Source organism: Epinephelus lanceolatus, chromosome 8, assembly GCF_041903045.1.
Source record: "Epinephelus lanceolatus isolate andai-2023 chromosome 8, ASM4190304v1, whole genome shotgun sequence".
NCBI classification, from domain to species: domain Eukaryota; kingdom Metazoa; phylum Chordata; class Actinopteri; order Perciformes; family Serranidae; genus Epinephelus; species Epinephelus lanceolatus.
This window is the reverse complement of record NC_135741.1, coordinates 29,678,331-29,696,619: the sequence shown is the minus strand read 5'-3', so window position 1 is coordinate 29,696,619 and position 18,289 is coordinate 29,678,331. Positions and strand designations below refer to the sequence as shown.

Below are 18,289 nucleotides of genomic sequence, written 5' to 3'. Positions count from 1 at the left end.
TTCTGATAGCCCCCAGACTCTCTGCCTGTACGTTGGGGTTTACCCCAGTGGACAAAAGGGTTGCGTCCCTGCGCCTTCGGGTCGGGGAACGGGTCCTGACTGTTGTCTGCGCTTATGCGCCGAACAGCAGTTCAGAGTACCCGCCCTTTTTGGAGTCCCTGGGACGGGTGCTGGACAGTGCCCCAACCGGGGACTCCATTGTTCTGCTGGGGGACTTCAACGCTCACGTGGGCAATGACAGCAGGACCTGGAGGGGCGTGATTGGGAGGAACGGCCTGCCCGATCTGAACCCGAGTGGTGTGCAGTTATTGGACTTCTGTGCGGGTCGCAGTTTGGCCATAACTAACACCATGTTCGAGCATAAGGATGTCCATCGGTGCACGTGGCACCAGGACAGCCTAGGTCGCAGGTCAATGATTGACTTTGTAGTCGTGTCATTTGACCTGCGACCATATGTTCTGGACACTCGGGTGAAGAGAGGAGCAGAGCTGTCAACTGATCACCACCTGGTGGTGAGTTGGATCAGGTGGCAGGGGAGGACGCCACGCAGACCTGGCAGGCCCAAACGAGCAGTGAGGGTCTGCTGGGAACGCCTGGCGGAAGAACCTGTCAAGATGATCTTCAACTCCCACCTCCGGGAGAGCTTCGACCGCGTCCCGAGGGTGGAGGGGGACATTGAGTCTGAATGGGCCTTGTTCCGCTCTGCCATTGTCGAGGCGGCTGTTGCGAGCTGTGGCTGCAAGGCCACGGGGGCCAGTCGCGGCGGTAACCCCTGAACCCGCTGGTGGACACCAGAGGTGAGGGGAGCCGTCAGGCTGAAGAAGGAGGCCTACAGGGCATGGTTGGTCTGTGGGTCTCCAGAAGCAGCTGACGGGTACCGGCGGGCCAAGCGGAGCGCAGCAGCGGCAGTCGCGGAGGCAAAAACTCGGGCGTGGGAGGAGTTTGGTGAGGCCATGGAGAAAGACTATCGATCGGCTCCAAAGAGGTTCTGGCAAACCGTCCGGCGCCTCAGGGGGGGAAGGCGGCAACTTGCTCACACTGTTTACAGTGGGGGCGGGGAGCTGCTGACGTCAACTGGGGACATTGTCGGACGGTGGAAGGAATACTTTGAGGAGCTCCTCAATCCCACCAGCACGTATTCCAGTGAGAAAACAGAGCCGGGGGTCTTGGGGGCGGGTCGTCCAATTTCGGGGGCAGAAGTCGCCGAGGTAGTGAAGGAACTGCGCGGCGGCGGGGCCCCGGGGGGCGGGGGCGGACGAGATTCGCCCTGGATATCTCAAGGCTCTGGATGTTGTAGGGCTGTCCTGGCTGACACGCCTCTGCAACATTGCGTGGACATCAGGGGCAGTGCCTCTGGAGTGGCAGACCGGGGTGGTGGTCCCCATCTTCAAGAAAGGGGACCAGAGGGTGTGTTCCAACTATAGGGGGATCACACTCCTCAGCCTACCCGGTAAGGTCTACGCCAGGGTGCTGGAGAAGAGGGTCCGGTCGATAGTTGAACCTCGGATTGAGGAGGAGCAATGTGGTTTTCGTCCTGGACGCAGAACCGTGGACCAGCTCTTTACCCTCGCCAGGGTGCTGGAGGGGGCATGGGAGTTCGCCCAACCAGTCCACATGTGTTTTGTGGATTTGGAGAAGGCTTACGACCGTGTCCCTAGGGGCATCCTGTGGGGGGTACTCCAGGAGTATGGGGTTGGTGGCCCTTTGCTAAGGGCCATCCAGTCCCTGTACCGAAGGAGCACGAGTCTGGTTCGCGTGGCTGGCAGTAAGTCGGACCTGTTCCCGGTGAGGGTTGGACTCCGCCAGGGCTGCCCTTTGTCACCGGTTCTGTTCATAACTTTCATGGACAGAATTTCTAGGCGCAGCCGAGGGGTGGAGGGTGTCAGGTTTGGTGACAGGAGGATCTCGTCCCTGCTATTTGCGGATGACGTGGTCCTCCTAGCTCCATCGAACAGTGACCTCCAGCTCTCGCTGGGACAGTTCGCAGCCGAGTGTGAAGCGGCTGGGATGAGAATCAGCACCTCCAAGTCTGAGGCCATGGTCCTCAGCCAGAAAAGGGTGGATTGCCCACTCCAGGTCGGGGGGGGAGGTCCTGCCTCAGGTGGAGGAGTTTAAGTACCTCGGGATCTTGTTCACGAGTGAGGGTAGGATGGAGCGGGAGATTGACAGGCGGATTGGGGCGGCGTCAGCAGTGATGCGGACACTTAACCGGTCCGTTGTGGTGAAAAGGGAGCTTAGCCAGAAAGCGAAGCTCTCGATTTACCGGTCGATCTACGTTCCAACCCTCACCTATGGTCACGAGCTTTGGGTAGTGACTGAAAGAACGAGATCGCGAGTACAAGCGGCCGAAATGAGTTTCCTCCGCAGGGTGGCTGGGCTCAGCCTTAGAGATAGGGTGAGGAGCTCGGACATCCGGGAGGGACTCGGAGTAGAGCCGCTGCTCCTCCACATCGAGAGGAGCCAGTTGAGGTGGTTTGGGCATCTGGTAAGGATGCCTCCCGGACGCCTCCCTTGGGAGGTATTCCGGGCATGTCCAACCGGGAGGAGACCTCGGGGCCGACCCAGGACACGCTGGAGGGATTACATCGCCCGGCTGGCCTGGGAACGCCTCGGGGTTCCTTCGGAAGAGCTGACGGAGGTGGCTGGGGAGAGGACTGTCTGGGCTTCTTTGCTGAGGCTGCTGCCCCCGCGACCCGGACCCGGATAAGCGGAGGACGACGAGACGAGACGAGATATTTTGGTTCTTTTTATTGTACTTATCTCATTTTGATATTTAATTTCTTTCCTTTTGTTCAGTCTGTGATGTGTGATTGTACATTGTTTTACATATTATATGATATTATATGAGTTAAAACCCTGTACACGTCAGTTTTCTCAAAGCTATAACTTAGTCAAATATAACAGCAAAAACAATGACTGGAGATTATAAGCTTCAGGTAGCATTAATTCAGTGTATTTTTATTGTTGCACACAGGGGTGTCAAACATACAGCCTGCGGACCAAAACAGGCCTGCCAAAGGTTTCAGTCCGGCCCACTGGATGACTACGCAGTCGCACACCTAATATTAATGCACTTTTGAAAGCCAAGAGGTGTCAGGATTCAGGAGCAGGTTAAACAGAGAGTAGCCTACTTCATGTAAAATGCTGCTTCAGAGGATTTTATCTGACCAGAATACAGTTGTCTGAAATTACAATGAGTATTTACTGTGGTCATATTTAAAGATGAACATTTCAGGCTGTTCACCGTCTGTTTTGCAAATGGATTAAGTGTTTTCAGAATGTACTTCTTTACATTAAAAGAAACTAAAGGATGTGGAGGTGTGGTTATTTATAGGTTATTATACAATGATGTTACTGGTCCCACCCACTTGATATAAAATTGTCCTGTATGTGGCCCCTGAACTAAAATGAGTTTGACACCCCTGATCTGTTGAATTTGACTGTACATGTGTTTCAGTTAAAGACAACATAAACACACTCAGAATGTTATTTGGTGATTAAAGATTTATTGTCTTCATTTTTAACAGTCTGAAAATATAATTATACATGAATTAGCCATCATTCTATTCAAGCAAGGCTGAGACATGTAATATAATGCAATATGGAAACAATGAGATGACAAAAATCTGAGAGGGTCGCTATATACAGAGTTTAAATATATATATATAGAAAATCAAATGGCAATGACGTTTACATCATTTTCAATTTCAACATCATATGGCATCCGATGAAAGTGATTTAGAATATTATCCAGATGATTCCCCAACCAGGACCATGTCTGCATATGTTCGATACCTTACATCTGCAAAAATGTACATCTAACATAAATGTAGTAAACATAGAGAATATTTTCCATCATGAGGGAATACTTCATGTGACATATCCGGCATGATTGTGAGGTTCAGTTGCTCTTAAATTTCAATTTCAAATGTGTCTCCTCAGTCGCTCCAAAAACATTCAACACATGTTTCTCCACCTTTCTATGTTTAGCCGCAAATTGGTGACCCCTGCCAAATAAATGTTTGAATCCTAGGAATGCATGAAAACCTGGACCTAAAAGGAACTGTTTAGAAATGATGGTTAAAATTAGCTGTGTAATTATGAACTGGTATTTGTGTCAGGTCTGTTATGTAAAAAGTATCTGCATGATTGTGAATTATACCGTTCACTGTATAAGTCTTGTCTCCTCTCATTTATAATCTGAACTGGACTCTTTACATGAGCGGCTGCAGAACAACCAGCTGGCATTATCTAAGGAGCAGTACATTTTTTATGTTACGGCTGTTTCTGGCAGACAGAGCGCACTCTGTTCGCTGTAACCAGATCTGCTCATCAAAGATTTATCCTCCAGGTTAGTGGGACGAAGGCTGGAAGAGGACATGGGACAAACTGATGTCTTTTCTCTACTTTTGCAACATTCAGTGTGCAGATGAGACGTCTGGTATAAGATGCTGCTCTTCACATGTGCATGTTTTGTATTTCAAAAGAAGGCCATGTTCAAACAGAAGCCTCGCAGCAATGTGCTCAGATTGTGTGTCTTTGTTTTTCTATTGTGTTTCACTGAAAATCCAGGGTCCTGCGGTCAAATGTGCTTAATAATACATCACAACATGCTCGATAGACATTACGCAACACATGCACGCAACATTTCACATTCATGATCACAATAGCTTAACATATAAGTCACATATAGAAAAATTAAATTGGAAAATTGCGGCTTTTTGTCAAGTGATAATTAGTCAAATTTAATTTGCACAGCTAAATAATCTTTACATTTTTTAAAATATGATATATATCAATATTCCAAATCCACAGAGAAATGACAACAAGCTTATCTAAAGACAGCGATTAGTGTGAGTGTTAGGGTTACAACTCTGGCAGTAACATTAAGCCATTAAGAAAGTGCTTCTATGAGCTTGATACAAAAATCTCAGGACTAAGTATATAACATGATGAAGATGTGATATTGTCTACACAGAGAATGCATTAGCTGCTTCATGTTTAAATAAGCCTTTGCTGAGTATGACCATGGAGCTACTTTTCCATTCGTTACATAACAGGCTTTTTCCCCATGGCAAAAATGCTCAGTAGCCCCTTTCCATCGATCAAAAACCTCTTTGTCTGAGTAAATTGTCTATGTGAAATAGCTTTTATTGATTTGCAGCAAAGCAAGTACATAACAGATAACCTTAATTTAGATAAGGACACATGCATTTATAGCAATCGTCTTAAGCGAGGAGAATCAGTGCATGTCACAGCTATTGTTAGCACTAAAAGACCAAGAGTTTGTTTCCAGTAGACTTTCAGTGGGCGGTGGCGGGTCACGCCACCGAAGCTGAGCCTCAGAGCCAGTGTGGACAGCAGCAACTACAGCATGGTCCTGTGTTTCAGGAGGTCAAAGAGTGAGACAGGGTTTAGAGGAGTCAAGCTCTTCCCCACTGTCCAGTGTACAGTGCAGGGTAGGGAATCAGGGATTGGGAGGTGTTCAGTGAAGGCCTTGGGGTGGGTGTGTGAGGGTGGTGGGTGCGGTGGGGCAGAGGAGGGGGGAGATGGCCCAGTTCACTGTTTGGCTATATCCCCTTTCTTCAGAATGATTTGTCGCTGCCAGGGGGCCAGCTTGGTCTCGTCATAGCCCAGGATCCGTAGTCGCTCCTGCTCTGTTTTCTCCTCCATCTCCTTGACCTGTTTGGCCTGCTGCTCCGCTTTTCTAGATGTATGAAGAAAAGTGGACAAAGGGCCAGAAACAAAATGTAAGTTAGATTGTAGTGGAAGCTTTTTATAAGGTTTTCTTTAAGTGGAAACTGTTTATAGGCCATCTAATAAAACAATGTCACATTAAAGCAGAGAATACAAAATAATAGCCTATACATAAAATCAAATTGCTAGTTAGAGTACAGATGCAGTTAGTGGTACTCTGATTTGACTTATGTGTCTCATTTGACGTGGGGTAGTATACTTATCCATAAACAGTATATTACATATAGTAGATGTCAGTCGGCATGCCCCCGGTTTGGAGAAGCAGGCTGGAGTCTGACATGGAAGCTAACTAATGTACTGCTGTGGATGGGGGTCAGCATCAAAATGTATTTTAGCCACCTAAAAAGTCCCATCTAAAAATGGGAAATCAATCTCAGTTTAATTTTACGCTATACTGAGAGTATTTTCACTTCTTAACCCTCCTGTCAGATAGCTTCAGTACCCCATCTATGCTCTCATCAAGGCCACCAAACTCCATTGACAAAAATAGTAATTATAGCTCACTGAACACAGAGCTGCTGGTCTACTGCTGCCTCGATCAGTTAGTTAGTTTGTGTTATTGTGTGTGACTTCGGTGAATCCAATATAACCCTTTTAAAGGCCAAAGTCACAAAAACAACGCAAACAAAATAACTGTTCAAGGCAGCAGTAGACCAGTGGCTCCTGTGTTCAGCAATGTTAAATCACTGATTTTCTCAATGGAATCTGGCTTTGAAGAGAGCAATGTTAACAGCTTTATTTTCCAGTTGGAAATCACTATATGACATTAAGCAAAGCAGTGAAAATACTCTCAATATAGTGTACAATTAAACTGATATAATTTTTTTAAGATGGGACCTTTTTTTATGTGGCTAAAATACATTTTGTACCTGACCCCTCCACAGCAGTACATTAATTAGCTTCCATGACAGACTCCAGCCTGGGTCTCCAAACTGGGGGTGTGCCAGCTGACATCTACGTTAGGTCAATGGATAAGTGTCTCATACAACCCCACTTCTAAAAATCAGAACTATCCCTTTAAAGTATGAGTGCATTTTGACTTGTCTAGCAGGACATGTGAGCACATGTGAAATGTATTTAAGGATGGTTTGGCTCCCTTAAGTGTACCACTAAACCATACCAGTTAGCCAGCACTAAACCTAGACCCTAGAATGAACGAATGCAGTCATTTTATTTATTTTTTTATTTTTTTTCATCTCCTATGCTATGACATGCCAAATGTCTGCTGTGAAAAATGTGTATGTGAGCGCTGAGGTCAGCAGGTGAAGGAGAACTCATCCCCTGCACCTCCCCTGATAAAAAAAAAACACATAAAAGCGTGACATTACGTCACTCTGTTGATATCATGGGATTGGCTGCTCAGCCCACGTGGGAATAATTAGGAAATGCTGAAAAGTGTGTGTGTGAGCACTTCGGCGGCAGTTGAACATTTCGTGGTAGTCGGATATGAGCAGTGGTGTAGGTCTAATAATAAGTTTGTAAACTGTTTCTTGGCCTGGCAAACTGTACTCATGTACTTTAAACAAGACACTGTTATTTAAACATTTCAGTTCTTTGGGTATCAGTGGATATTCATGAACACCCTCGGCATACAATGTGACCTGTTGCAGCCCGCAGGAAGAGTGTTTTAGGGCCCAAAATGACAGGTCAGTAGTGGTGGTGGTCTGGTGCACCCTTAGCTATCTTAACGCGCTAGCATGAACCCTGTATTAGCTAATGTCGGTTAGCTTATTTGTTAGCGCAAACAAATAACCTGAGGCTATACTTTTTTCTTCATTTTTCTATGTCTACTTTAGTGCAAGAAAATATGTCCGCCTCATTCCTCAGTAGGGTTAGCATTGAAAAAGCAAACCACACATAGTAACAGAAAAGGACGTTGACCGTTAAAACAGGACGTACGCTGCCTAACGCTACCTCTAATGACTATGATGCTGCCACCTGCGACACTAATTTCTCAGCGCCATTTTAGTTTTTACTCAGGCTTCGTTTCTAGTGTTTGGCTGTTGCAAACTATATGGAAGGCAGTATAAACATATGGCCAAGAGTTGTTTCTGTTATTTACCCATGTGTCGGTTTTAATTCATATTCATAATCCTGCTTAATTAATGTTTCCCCTCCCCTGGGCTTGATCTCCATGGGACATAATGTGACCATATCTGTCCACTAGATGGAGGCCTTGGTCTCAAATTCATAGTCCCTCACAAAATTCTTAAAATCTGAAAACCTGTTTTCTAACAATTTAACATGTTTCACAAGTAGTTCAGTATTATGTAAACATTACTATAGGGAGTAAATAATGTTTTCTTACCTTTTTTGTTCCCTGTCACATCAGGAGGACATAAGCACAAGAAGAAAAGAGTAAATATCTCAAACAACAACAGTTATTCAATAAGTGAAAGCAAGTAGGACATTATTATTATAAGGCTTGCCAATGAAAAAATAAAAATGGAATTTTTCATAACCAGCATTACAGTTATATAGCTATATAAAAAACACCTTCCCAAACAGTTCAGCACGTTTAATGCAGCACTGCTGAGACAGATGAAGACTGTAGCACAGACTTTGTAAAAAAAAAAAAAAAAACCCGATACAACCAGACAAATTTGTTATCTTTTCTTCCAGTCAGACATTAAAAACAAGGACACATCTACAATATTCTGTCCTCTCATAATTAAACCATCTTGAGTAAAACCGTCTAACATGTCAGACCAAATTGCACCAGTCAAAGCAACAGCTTTGATTACGTCAGACACTAAGTCCCTAGTGTAAGTGCCATAGATTTCAAAATATCATTATGAACATAGTTACCACCCTCTCCTAAATGTACACTGGTGTCTTTTTTTTAGGACAACTTTCTGGTTACAAACTGTATCAGCAAATCACGTGTGTCCCTCAGTAAACTGTGTAGGTTCAGTTGCTGCTTGAGTTACATTGGAGTGGGCAAGAGGTGTTATACGTTACACACCTCTCTTTGAACACAGCATACAGGGAGCACTGGTGCCAGATATGCTAGATCCAGTATCAGTAATAAAACTTTGAGCTCTACTGTGGATTAGTTTGGCAAAATAGGATACGTTTGAGTGAATATAATTGCTAATAAGAGATGTCAGGAAAACTGCATCAGTTGTTGAAGCTAACAGGCAAGTAGTACCATGACACTGGAATTTTTAGCTCTGATACAATACTCTATAAAATGTCAATATTTGATACCATAGTCAATATTATGGGAAACTTTGGCATTGAGGGCATAAAATTTAATTTTTTTTTAGAAGATAAATATAACAAGGGTATAACATGATGATTTCTTTTGGTTAGTAGCAGAGAATGGCAGAATGACTGTAGTAAACATTATTGTAACAATTAGAGAGAGCGAGAAAGTGCAGCTGATATTGTTGTGTTGATACTGCGGAAAATAACTTTGAAACCATTTTAATTATTCAGGATCATGTATCAATGAAACAATTTTTTTTACTTAGTCCAATTCTGTATTGTTTGAATGCCAAAGCTAACCTAAACAGTGGCCACAAAAAGATGCGCTTGCTAATCCAAACAGTGTAAAATGTGTACTTCGATCAACATACTGTGCCATCTAACAGTGTATGCATTTTTAAGTTTGTCTCAGGTCAGTAAGTTTTATTTTGGTGTATACAGCTTCCAGATCTCAACCTTTTGAATGAGGCAGCATCAATACAAATTAGGGACTGTATGATGCTATTGCATCAACGCAGGCTGAAATCTCAGGATCATTTCCAGCCTTTGTTAAATAATCTCCTTGAAATCTTCAGACTCAACTGCAGGTGAGAGAGAATACGGTGATACGGTAACTCAGCTCAGTTTACATGATAAAGTGGCCCCAACGTACATGTCGGAAAATTGCAAAAAAATATGATAGTACAAAGTATGGTCCATTTTAGGAGGAGCTCCCTTCCTTATTTCCTGTGTTATCTTGGTGAAGAGCCTTCCAAACACTAACACACTTATAAATGCAATGAGCACAATCTCCTCCTACTTGTCCAGGATATAATAAAGATAGTACAAGATAAGCTAAAAAACAGACATGCGGAGCAGCACAGCTTCGTTACTCACCTCTCTTCGTCCATTTTCTTCTTCATCATGTCTCTTCTCCAGGCGGGCATGGATGCCAGGCGTGCAGCCTCCTCCTCAGCCTGTGGAGGGACAGAGGGGTCAGGGGAGAGACAGAGATGGGGGCCCATACCAGTGAGTGAAGGAGTTTAACGGTAACAGCAGCCCTCTTTTCCTGCTTTGCATGACCTCATCCCCTGGTTAAGAAATTACCCTCAGATAAATGTCAAGGTAAATTGGAGTTTTCTTCCAAACAAGAATTGCGTAATGTATATTTGGTGAGATAATGAAAAATCGACCAAGGTCCTTTTTATTGTTTGGGGATCTAACTAGGCTAAATACTTGCTCAGGATCAGCTTCAAATACGTTGTCTCTGTAACTCTCCTCTACTTCTGAAATACAGAACATGTACCACAGACTTTGTTGTTGCAGCACACCATCATAAGCATGTGTAGACTTTAACCATGTGCTTATTGACACTGATCATCTCTCTGACTCTCAGAGAAATGATCAGTGTCCTGTGATATATCAAGTTCAACCATCATCAATCCTGTCAATATAGTGGGGCCATCTATACATTTTTATGGGGAAATGTTCAAGCCCTTCATGCTGTGAGTCACTGCTGAGTGATACAGCTGAAATTATTAGTACAATCTGTATGTATATCACATAAGGCAATGCCATTAATGTTTGATGCAATGAACTGTATCCCACAGTTATGTATTGCATCAAACACTTAACCGGAGTAAAACAAAGTCAACAACAAAACAAAGTCAGTTAAACACTCATTTTAGTTGTAAAATACTTACATCAATCTGTGTTGCAGGTTTATTTTTTTGTCATTTCCATGGTCTTACTTGACAAAGGTATTCACTCAGTAAACCTGCACTAGGGTTACCTGGGCTTCTGGGTGGTTTTAATACTTAAAAATGGCTTTGAAACCATCATCAAAACAGTCAAAGTTCATATGAATGTGTTTCGTGCCTGCAGTCTCACATAAAGCTTCTCTGCATGCTGGAGAGAGCAGGAAAACACCTGCATAGAAAAACTGTAATGAAACGTTAGTCCAGCCTGTTAGTCCAATATACACAATCTCAGATGTCAAAGTTTTTGAAAAGTAGCCTTTATATAAGAGCATATATAGAGCATACTGTGTAAACTCTGCATACTTACAACAGCAAATAGAGCACACACACACACACACACACACACACACACACACACACACACACAATAGGTACTCATCTCCTGTTTCTTTTAAAATAATATAAAGCCATTTAAATGGACAGGACACTATTTATCAGGATGTTCTCAGGGACATCACACACAAATGGTAACTGGATCCTTTTCTCTCTTTCAGGCCGTAATTGGAGATGGAGCAGGAGAGAAAAAAAAGGCAGCCATCTTGGATTTCTCATCTTCACCTGACAAGATAGATTACCCTGTTGCATTCCTCTGACTGAAGCATTTCAGTTGCTCTGGCAAACACATTATTCCAGGTAAGATTATCTACGCTGTTAATTTTTAATGATTCCCCTGGGAATTGCAGAGCAAGAAAAAAAAAACCTGTCAAAGCGAAAATTAGCTGGTGAACTTGCTTTGCAGCGCTGAAGTGTGTGCATGTGCACTGGTAATTAGTTTACATTTACAAGTATGGGTAGTATTATTGGAATAAGACGAGTTACTGCTCATTCACAAGTCACAGATGTACTTGTTATTGGTACTTTAAAATGGGTCATATAAGCCTGCAAAAATTCTGTGATTTTCACCATATTTTTGTCACATTTTGGGAAAAGGGTTCATTCTGCTCAGTCTCCTAAATATAGCTTGTTAGCCCTGTATACAGCCAAACCAATGGGCACTTACAGCCACAGTCTACATGTACCTTGTAGGCAGTATCCAATGCTAATGATTGGTAACTGGCAACAATATTTGTTTCATGTGACTGAAGCAGAAGTTTGACATTGACATTTTAAAGTAAAAGTATTTTGAAAGTGACTTGATTACAAAAGGTTATAGTATTGTAAAAAGATATGAATTGTACCTGGTTTTACACTGAGTTGTGTTTTAGAATTTAGAGCATTCAGTTGGCTGATTACATCATTCAGTACCACCTCTGTTATGTGAACATTAGGAAAAGAACATACAAACAAACTTGAGTGAGTAGTTTATCAGTGACTTCTCGAACCTCTAAGCTCAGCAATGTTACTGGTATGCACCATCCATTTAACTTACGTCGAACCATTCACATTAACATCAAAGGAATACCACAAAGTGATCATTTGCATTTCAATTTAGTTACCCTGTGTTGCTGAATCTATCAAGAAAAATTGGTTTTCCTCGCATGCCTCCATGGTAAAAGTAGAAAGTTCTTGATGAATTGGAGTGATGAATTTATCCAGCCGCATGCTCAGTACCTCCCAAACACATGCATTCTTGCTAAAACCTTACTATTTAAAAACACTTCCATACAAGTAGCGTGCTGGGGCAACATGTGTATTTGCCCAGGCACACCACTTGTCCGTGTGTGAGACTGTTGATGTAGAAGTGTTTTGAATAGTTAGGTTCCCACAAAAATGCATGTGTTTGCCAAGTATTGAGCACACAACTGGATTAATGAGACTTGAATTGTACTACACAAGTTGTGCGAGAGTTTGTTAGTGGATGTTTTGATATAGTTTTGCTGTTGTTAAACGCATTCCCTGTTTACTTCAAATCATCAAGAATTTTCTGTTTTTGGATTCTTCGTTGTCTGTGGAGGCATGCGAGAAAACACAGTTCTCTTAATGAATTCAGTGTAACATGGGTTGAATAATTGATACACAAATGATCATTTTGTGGGTGAAGTCTTCTTGAAGATCATTTGTACAATACTCCATACACACACACACACATGGAACTCAAAATGGTATTAGTTTTTGGAGCAGGTTCATGTTGTCCTTTGAGCCAGTAGACCTAGAGCCAGAGAGTGTGGTCAGTACATTGCATTAGCCTGCCAAGCATCTATTACAATCAATAATAGATGCAATATAAATTGTTAACAGACAAGTTTCTCAAAATCCCCAATGATTCATGTAAAACTTGACCTAGGACCTGTGACTGTGCCTGTACATCATTCTGGATTACAACTGTGAATTGTTCGGCTCTTCTGAGTAAGAAGTTCTGAATTCACGTTCATCAGCTCTCACATTCATCTGACTAATATTCATACAAAGCAAGCTGACCATGATATTTATTTACAGGTAAGGAGGAGGCTTTATGATTAGGATGTTAGAGAAGTCCTATGCTGGTAGGTAATCTTTCCATATGGTTTTCTAGACATGTAGTACATAAACCTCAGTATAGTCTGCATATTCTGTTGAACTTTAGTTAGACCCACAATATCAATTGAACAAATTTAGCAGTCTTTGATATTTATAATCTCTATTGTCTGGATTGGTGTTGACTTTACAGTCAGTTGCATATGTACAAGCAGTGCTGTAAATACAAATATCAAATATTTGACCTTGCAGTGTGAAACGTTGGCAGATTAAAAGTGGAACAAATTATAGTTCTGTACATGACCCTCACTGTATAACTTAAATTTAACTGTTGAAAACATTACCACACACCAATTACTGTGCTATTTACATTGACCAAATCTGAAACACATACTGTCAATACAAATCTATATATATGCCTGTAAGTTGACCAGCTGACTGCCGTCCCTTTTGGGCCGCGAGTCTATCAAGATTCACTGTAACCTCCTTATGGCTCCTCTAAGCCACGGATAGCATGACAGCGGGTGGTGCTAAGAGGGTTATTTGAAGGTAATCTTGATGCTGCGGAAGAGACGCTATGAGAATAGTGTGGTTCTTCACTGCTACAAGCGTTGCAGCAGAGCATTACACACTCGAGAGCTTGGCGTTAGACAATGGCTCTTTCATTGGTACATTTATCAGTGTGATTATTTAGGATGTATTAATCTGGCCTGAATTCAAGCCAGATAATTAAGATACTATGTTGGCCATGTGCGTCAGTTCAGTAACCTCAACAATTACAGTAGGATATTTTAGGAAAGAACCACTGAAATTATCTAATCACAAAAATGTCAACAAACTTTTATTTCCAATAGCAATGTAGAAAGAAATGAACACAAATTTAAATTGTGGAAACTTTAAACAAATCTCCCAGAAACACTCAAATTATAACAAGTAACAAAAAGACAAACAAACTTTGTGGAACAATTACAAATCCAGTCTGATGTTCCATTTAGGTGGTAACAGCTTTGTTGAGTGAATGCTGTCATTTGCTGACAGAAAGTTCAAATTTTTGAGTTCTGAATGACGATTGAAAATGCTCTGATCGTTATTTCCAGACCTTGCATTTACCATACCTATTAATCTCTTAATCTAGTGTGAAAGGCACATATTGTATAAACAAAATCATGAGGTCAGAGGCTTAAAGACAAGGGGCCTCATTTAAACAATCTATGGCGCAAGTGCATTTAGGGCATGTCCAGCTCCACCGTAATTAGTCAAACAGCGTGCGCATAATCTGGGCACCGTGTCAGGTGCAAGGGGCAAAGAGGATGTATTTTGTCCCTTATTTAATTGTAGATGTGTTTTAGGCAGAACATGATTTCAATCAGTCAGTGTGTCTTCTCCTGTTTCTTTAAAGTCAGGTGCGTCTAGACCTGGCACACTGCTATTACATGGCTAATTCAGTATATTGGAGAAGTGAGTGGTTTTCTGCTGAGAGTGATGACAATGCAGCAAATATTGGGGCACATTCAAGCAGCAACATCAAAAACTGTAGTTATAAACTTGACAGAGTAAACAACTAAACCTTTAACTTCTGAAATAATCAATGAAGTTATGCTGTTCCCGGTGTGTAGATGCGCACAGCGTCTCTCTTAATAGGGTTTCGGACAGCAGTTCTGCTCTCTGCTCTGATCACATTTTAGAGAATGTATGTATTTTTCTCATTAATGATGAATTATTTCACCCACCTGCAACCCATCCATGTGTCCCTGTGTGTGTAACAAGCAGAGTGTACTCATGTTGTGAACCCGCCTATGTAGGCACATCTTACTTACTTATGTAAATAATGTGCCCTAATAGGAAATACTGAGTCATTGACAAATATCCCTTAAAATGATTATTCTTCCCCCTCTCTAGCTATTTTATTTCTTGTAAATGTCTAACCAGAGTGTGATTTGAAGTGAACCCCGAAGTATTCAATATAAGCAAAGTGTGCAGTTTTACCAGTTATTTCCTTCATGACAAAGATGACCTGAACAAACACATTACATGACTTTTATGGCAAATCTTTTCCTTTAAAACCTGTTTTCCTAGAAGCAGTGTACCATGGCAACCAATCAAACTAGATTCAAAAAGCTCTCGGTGCAGCACAACTCAAAATTAAATAGTTGTACTAAAATTATGTCTTCTGACATCACAGACTTTCTTTACATCTACTTCAGCATATGCAAACTGTAAAGCAGGTACAGCTAAGTGGATGCTCTTTGCTTTGCCGCCGTTAAGTCCCTTATGTGACATGGCCTAAAAGCTAACACACCAGATTAGTTTCCTCTCTCAGCATACTCCACTTTGCAGGTTAATTTCCCTGATCTTGCTGTTTATGCATTTCCTCTTTGGTTGTACAAGTGAATTGGGCTTTTAGCAAACCTTTAGTCCACGTAGTTGTCAGATATCAAAAAGCTCGGCTTCCTTCTCTTTCCAAAAAGCAAAGCTTCGATCAATGTATCTGATGATTTCCTCATTGCTGAACTCTTTTAGCTCATAGATAACTTTAATTGAGTCTTCTTTATGTTCATCCCTGGGTGGGGGTTTATTGACGTGAGGTTCCTCTATGATTTTAACAGTAACAGGTGGAACATCTTTTACTGGATCTGGTGCTGAGCTTTCTGTTGTGTCCTGCAGTGTCTCAGCTTTTGCTGTTGCATCAGTTTGTTGTACAGTTTTGGTTGTCAAACTCTGTATATGGTCCTGCTCTGAACTTTTTCCATTAGAAACCACTGTCTGATTTGATGATGGCTGCGCACTGTTTTTTACATCCCCTTGAGTATTTTCCTCCTTCAATGTTCCCTGCTGCACAGACTGGCCATTGTCAGGTATGGCATTCTGGGATGCAGCAGGTGATGATGATGGAGAAACATTTGATTGTGGTGCTGGTGGGGAGGGTTCTTGTGATGGTGCAGGTGGAGCAGACTGAGGTGGGGGTGCAGGATTGGTAGGTGGTGGAGGTGCAGGATGGGTAGGTGGTGGAGGAGGTGGAGGATGAGGAGGTGGGGGAGGGAGTGACTCCTGCAATGGCATAACGGACATGTCAGGAGACATAGAGCGTAGAGAAGCCGTCATCACACCTCCCCCATCATTTGAGTCTCCGAAATATTTGTGTTTTATGTTTTCAAAACCGTCCGTCCAGTCTCTCTTCCCTCTCTCAATTTCCTCCATGACCTCCTTGTGAAACTGCCGTATAACCTCCCATTTATGGCTGCCAAGACGGTCAAACATCTCATAGCACAAGAGGTGTCGGAATTTACGCTCACTGCGAGACATGTTCATTTCCAGCAACTGGAAGTAACCAAGCATAAAGAGGTCAAGAGTTAGGCTTTCGTAGCTCACAGGAGACCCGTTGATGTGTGGCAAGAAGTGCTCGGGCCAGTAGATCATCTGGGCCCGACTCAGCCTGCGAATCTGGCGTGTGGGCACTTGACTCATAATTGTCCTCCAGTGACCAATCAGATTCCCTACTACCTGCTTTGACTTCATGAAAAGAAGGAGTTTGTCGTCTTCACTCGTCATCTCCCCACCAATCTGTGCACTGAATTGGTCATAGTCCTCCCAGCCCACATGTAAATTATTTCCTCTCCTGCCAGTATGTTTAGTCCGATAGGACTCCGAGATTGTGTACTTCCGCCAGTGCTCAAGGAACAGGAAGACGATTCTTTCTTTCCTCATTTCAATGCATTCCTGGACATAGCTTAGATCTGTCTGCACCTCCAAGCTTCTTGTTAGTTGATCATCATTTAAAACAGGGTCTGCAGAAAGAACCTGATTGAACTGTTCAATGTTAGTTGGAGCCATTACCTCAGAGGGCACATACGTCACAGGAGCATGAGATGCAATTATAACTGGCTCTTCAATAAGTGGTAACACTGATTCCTCCACTGAAGGTAAATCTCCATTGATATGGGACTGAAGGACCTCAGCAGAAGAATCAGGGACATCATCCTCACGAATTGTTTCTGGACGATTACTGGATTCACTTACCACAGGGAGTGATCTCTTGCGTTTGTACACCCTGTTTGCATTGTTATCTGCAGACTGCTGATTCTGAATTTCGTAATTGGCCTTGAGGTTCTTCACTGAAACTCCACACTGCTTTATCTCCTTCTCTACATCCTCTCTTGTTGAGAAGGACTGAGATCGTCCAATAAAGCCAGTACTAACAGATCCTGCTGGTTCAGGCTGACCTGTGCTCCCATTCTTTGCTTCTTCTTGAGAATATCCAGGACATATTAGATCCAAGATATCTATCTCTTTTCCCCCCAGGGTGGCAAGAAGAATGGCCATACTCTTGAGCAGGGTAGAAATCTTGCTGCACCAGGCTGGAAGATCTTCAGCTTGACCATGTACCTGCTTTGGATTAACTGAGAAGTGCCCTTGATTGAGGGCAGCAGAAACCGGTAGAAGCTGGTGAAGCTCCCGCTCCAGTTCTTCCAGCTCCTTCTCGACTTCTGAGACCTTGTGCATGACCTGCAGGTTTTCAATTTGCTTCTCAATACGGTTTAGGTCACTCTCAGTCATCAGCTCCCCAAATGGGCCTAAAATGGCATTGTGGACATGGGAGTAGTGCCATTCCTGAGGCTGGTAATGTCCGCTTGCCGCAAACTAAATCAGAGGTCAAAGGAGACCAGAAGGAAAGAAAAGGGGAAGGAGGGGGGATTCCTTCAGCTCGAGGTTCCTGGTGTGAACACACTCTTCAATGCAAATCCATCTTGACACACAGGGTTTACATGGATTTAGTGGTGCAATGGCACTGCCTCATTACAAACAAAAACTTTCTACTTTTAATTTCTAATCAAAGAGAACAGACAAAGCTATGTCCTTTATCAATCAGTTAGCAAAGTATACATTAATTATACCAGTATTAATATACAGTATATACATATATTAATACAGAATGTTGATAAGTGTTACAGATTTACAACATGTCTACATTTGTAATGTTTTTAGGCACTTGACACTGCAGACCTTTTACATCTATAGTTGCTCAATCCCTCTTTAACAGTTTCTCTCCGCCATTTTTATGAATCAGTTTTTTAATGGTCTTGGTAGGTTTAAAGAGTTACTGCACAAATGTTGAATATTCTGCTTTTGCTGTCATCCAGCAGTTGCATTTTTCATCTGTCTGCAACCAAATTATGATGTAGCCCTACATT

At 42.6% G+C, this 18,289-nt stretch overlaps 3 protein-coding genes across 6 annotated transcripts in view; 1 reads left to right on the top strand and 2 right to left on the bottom strand.

The window, feature by feature from the left end:
* Positions 1–3,498: 3,498 nt before the first annotated feature.
* The window catches only part of espn (espin), a 55,223-nt gene continuing 40,432 nt past the window's right edge, over positions 3,499–18,289 (bottom strand). For all 4 annotated transcript variants that reach the window (XM_078170150.1, XM_078170149.1, XM_078170152.1 and 1 more), the window contains 3 exons: positions 9,845–9,923; positions 8,066–8,087; positions 3,499–5,707 (listed from right to left, as the gene is read on the bottom strand). In XM_078170150.1, coding sequence (XP_078026276.1) covers positions 5,560–5,707; positions 8,066–8,087; positions 9,845–9,923 — 249 coding nt within the window. In that variant the 3' untranslated portion in view covers positions 3,499–5,559. The remainder of the gene's footprint in view (positions 5,708–8,065; positions 8,088–9,844; positions 9,924–18,289) is intronic.
* acot7 (acyl-CoA thioesterase 7) overlaps positions 11,226–18,289 on the top strand; it is a 162,614-nt gene continuing 155,550 nt past the window's right edge. Inside the window, exon 1 of the mRNA XM_033640248.2 lies at positions 11,226–11,339. The gene's annotated coding sequence lies outside the window, so the exon portion shown is untranslated. The remainder of the gene's footprint in view (positions 11,340–18,289) is intronic.
* LOC117265623 (espin-like protein) lies at positions 14,685–17,989 on the bottom strand. The gene has a single exon (XM_033640213.2). It carries the CDS (start codon positions 17,652–17,654, stop codon positions 15,528–15,530), a length of 2,127 nt encoding a protein of 708 aa, XP_033496104.1. The 5' UTR covers positions 17,655–17,989; the 3' UTR covers positions 14,685–15,527.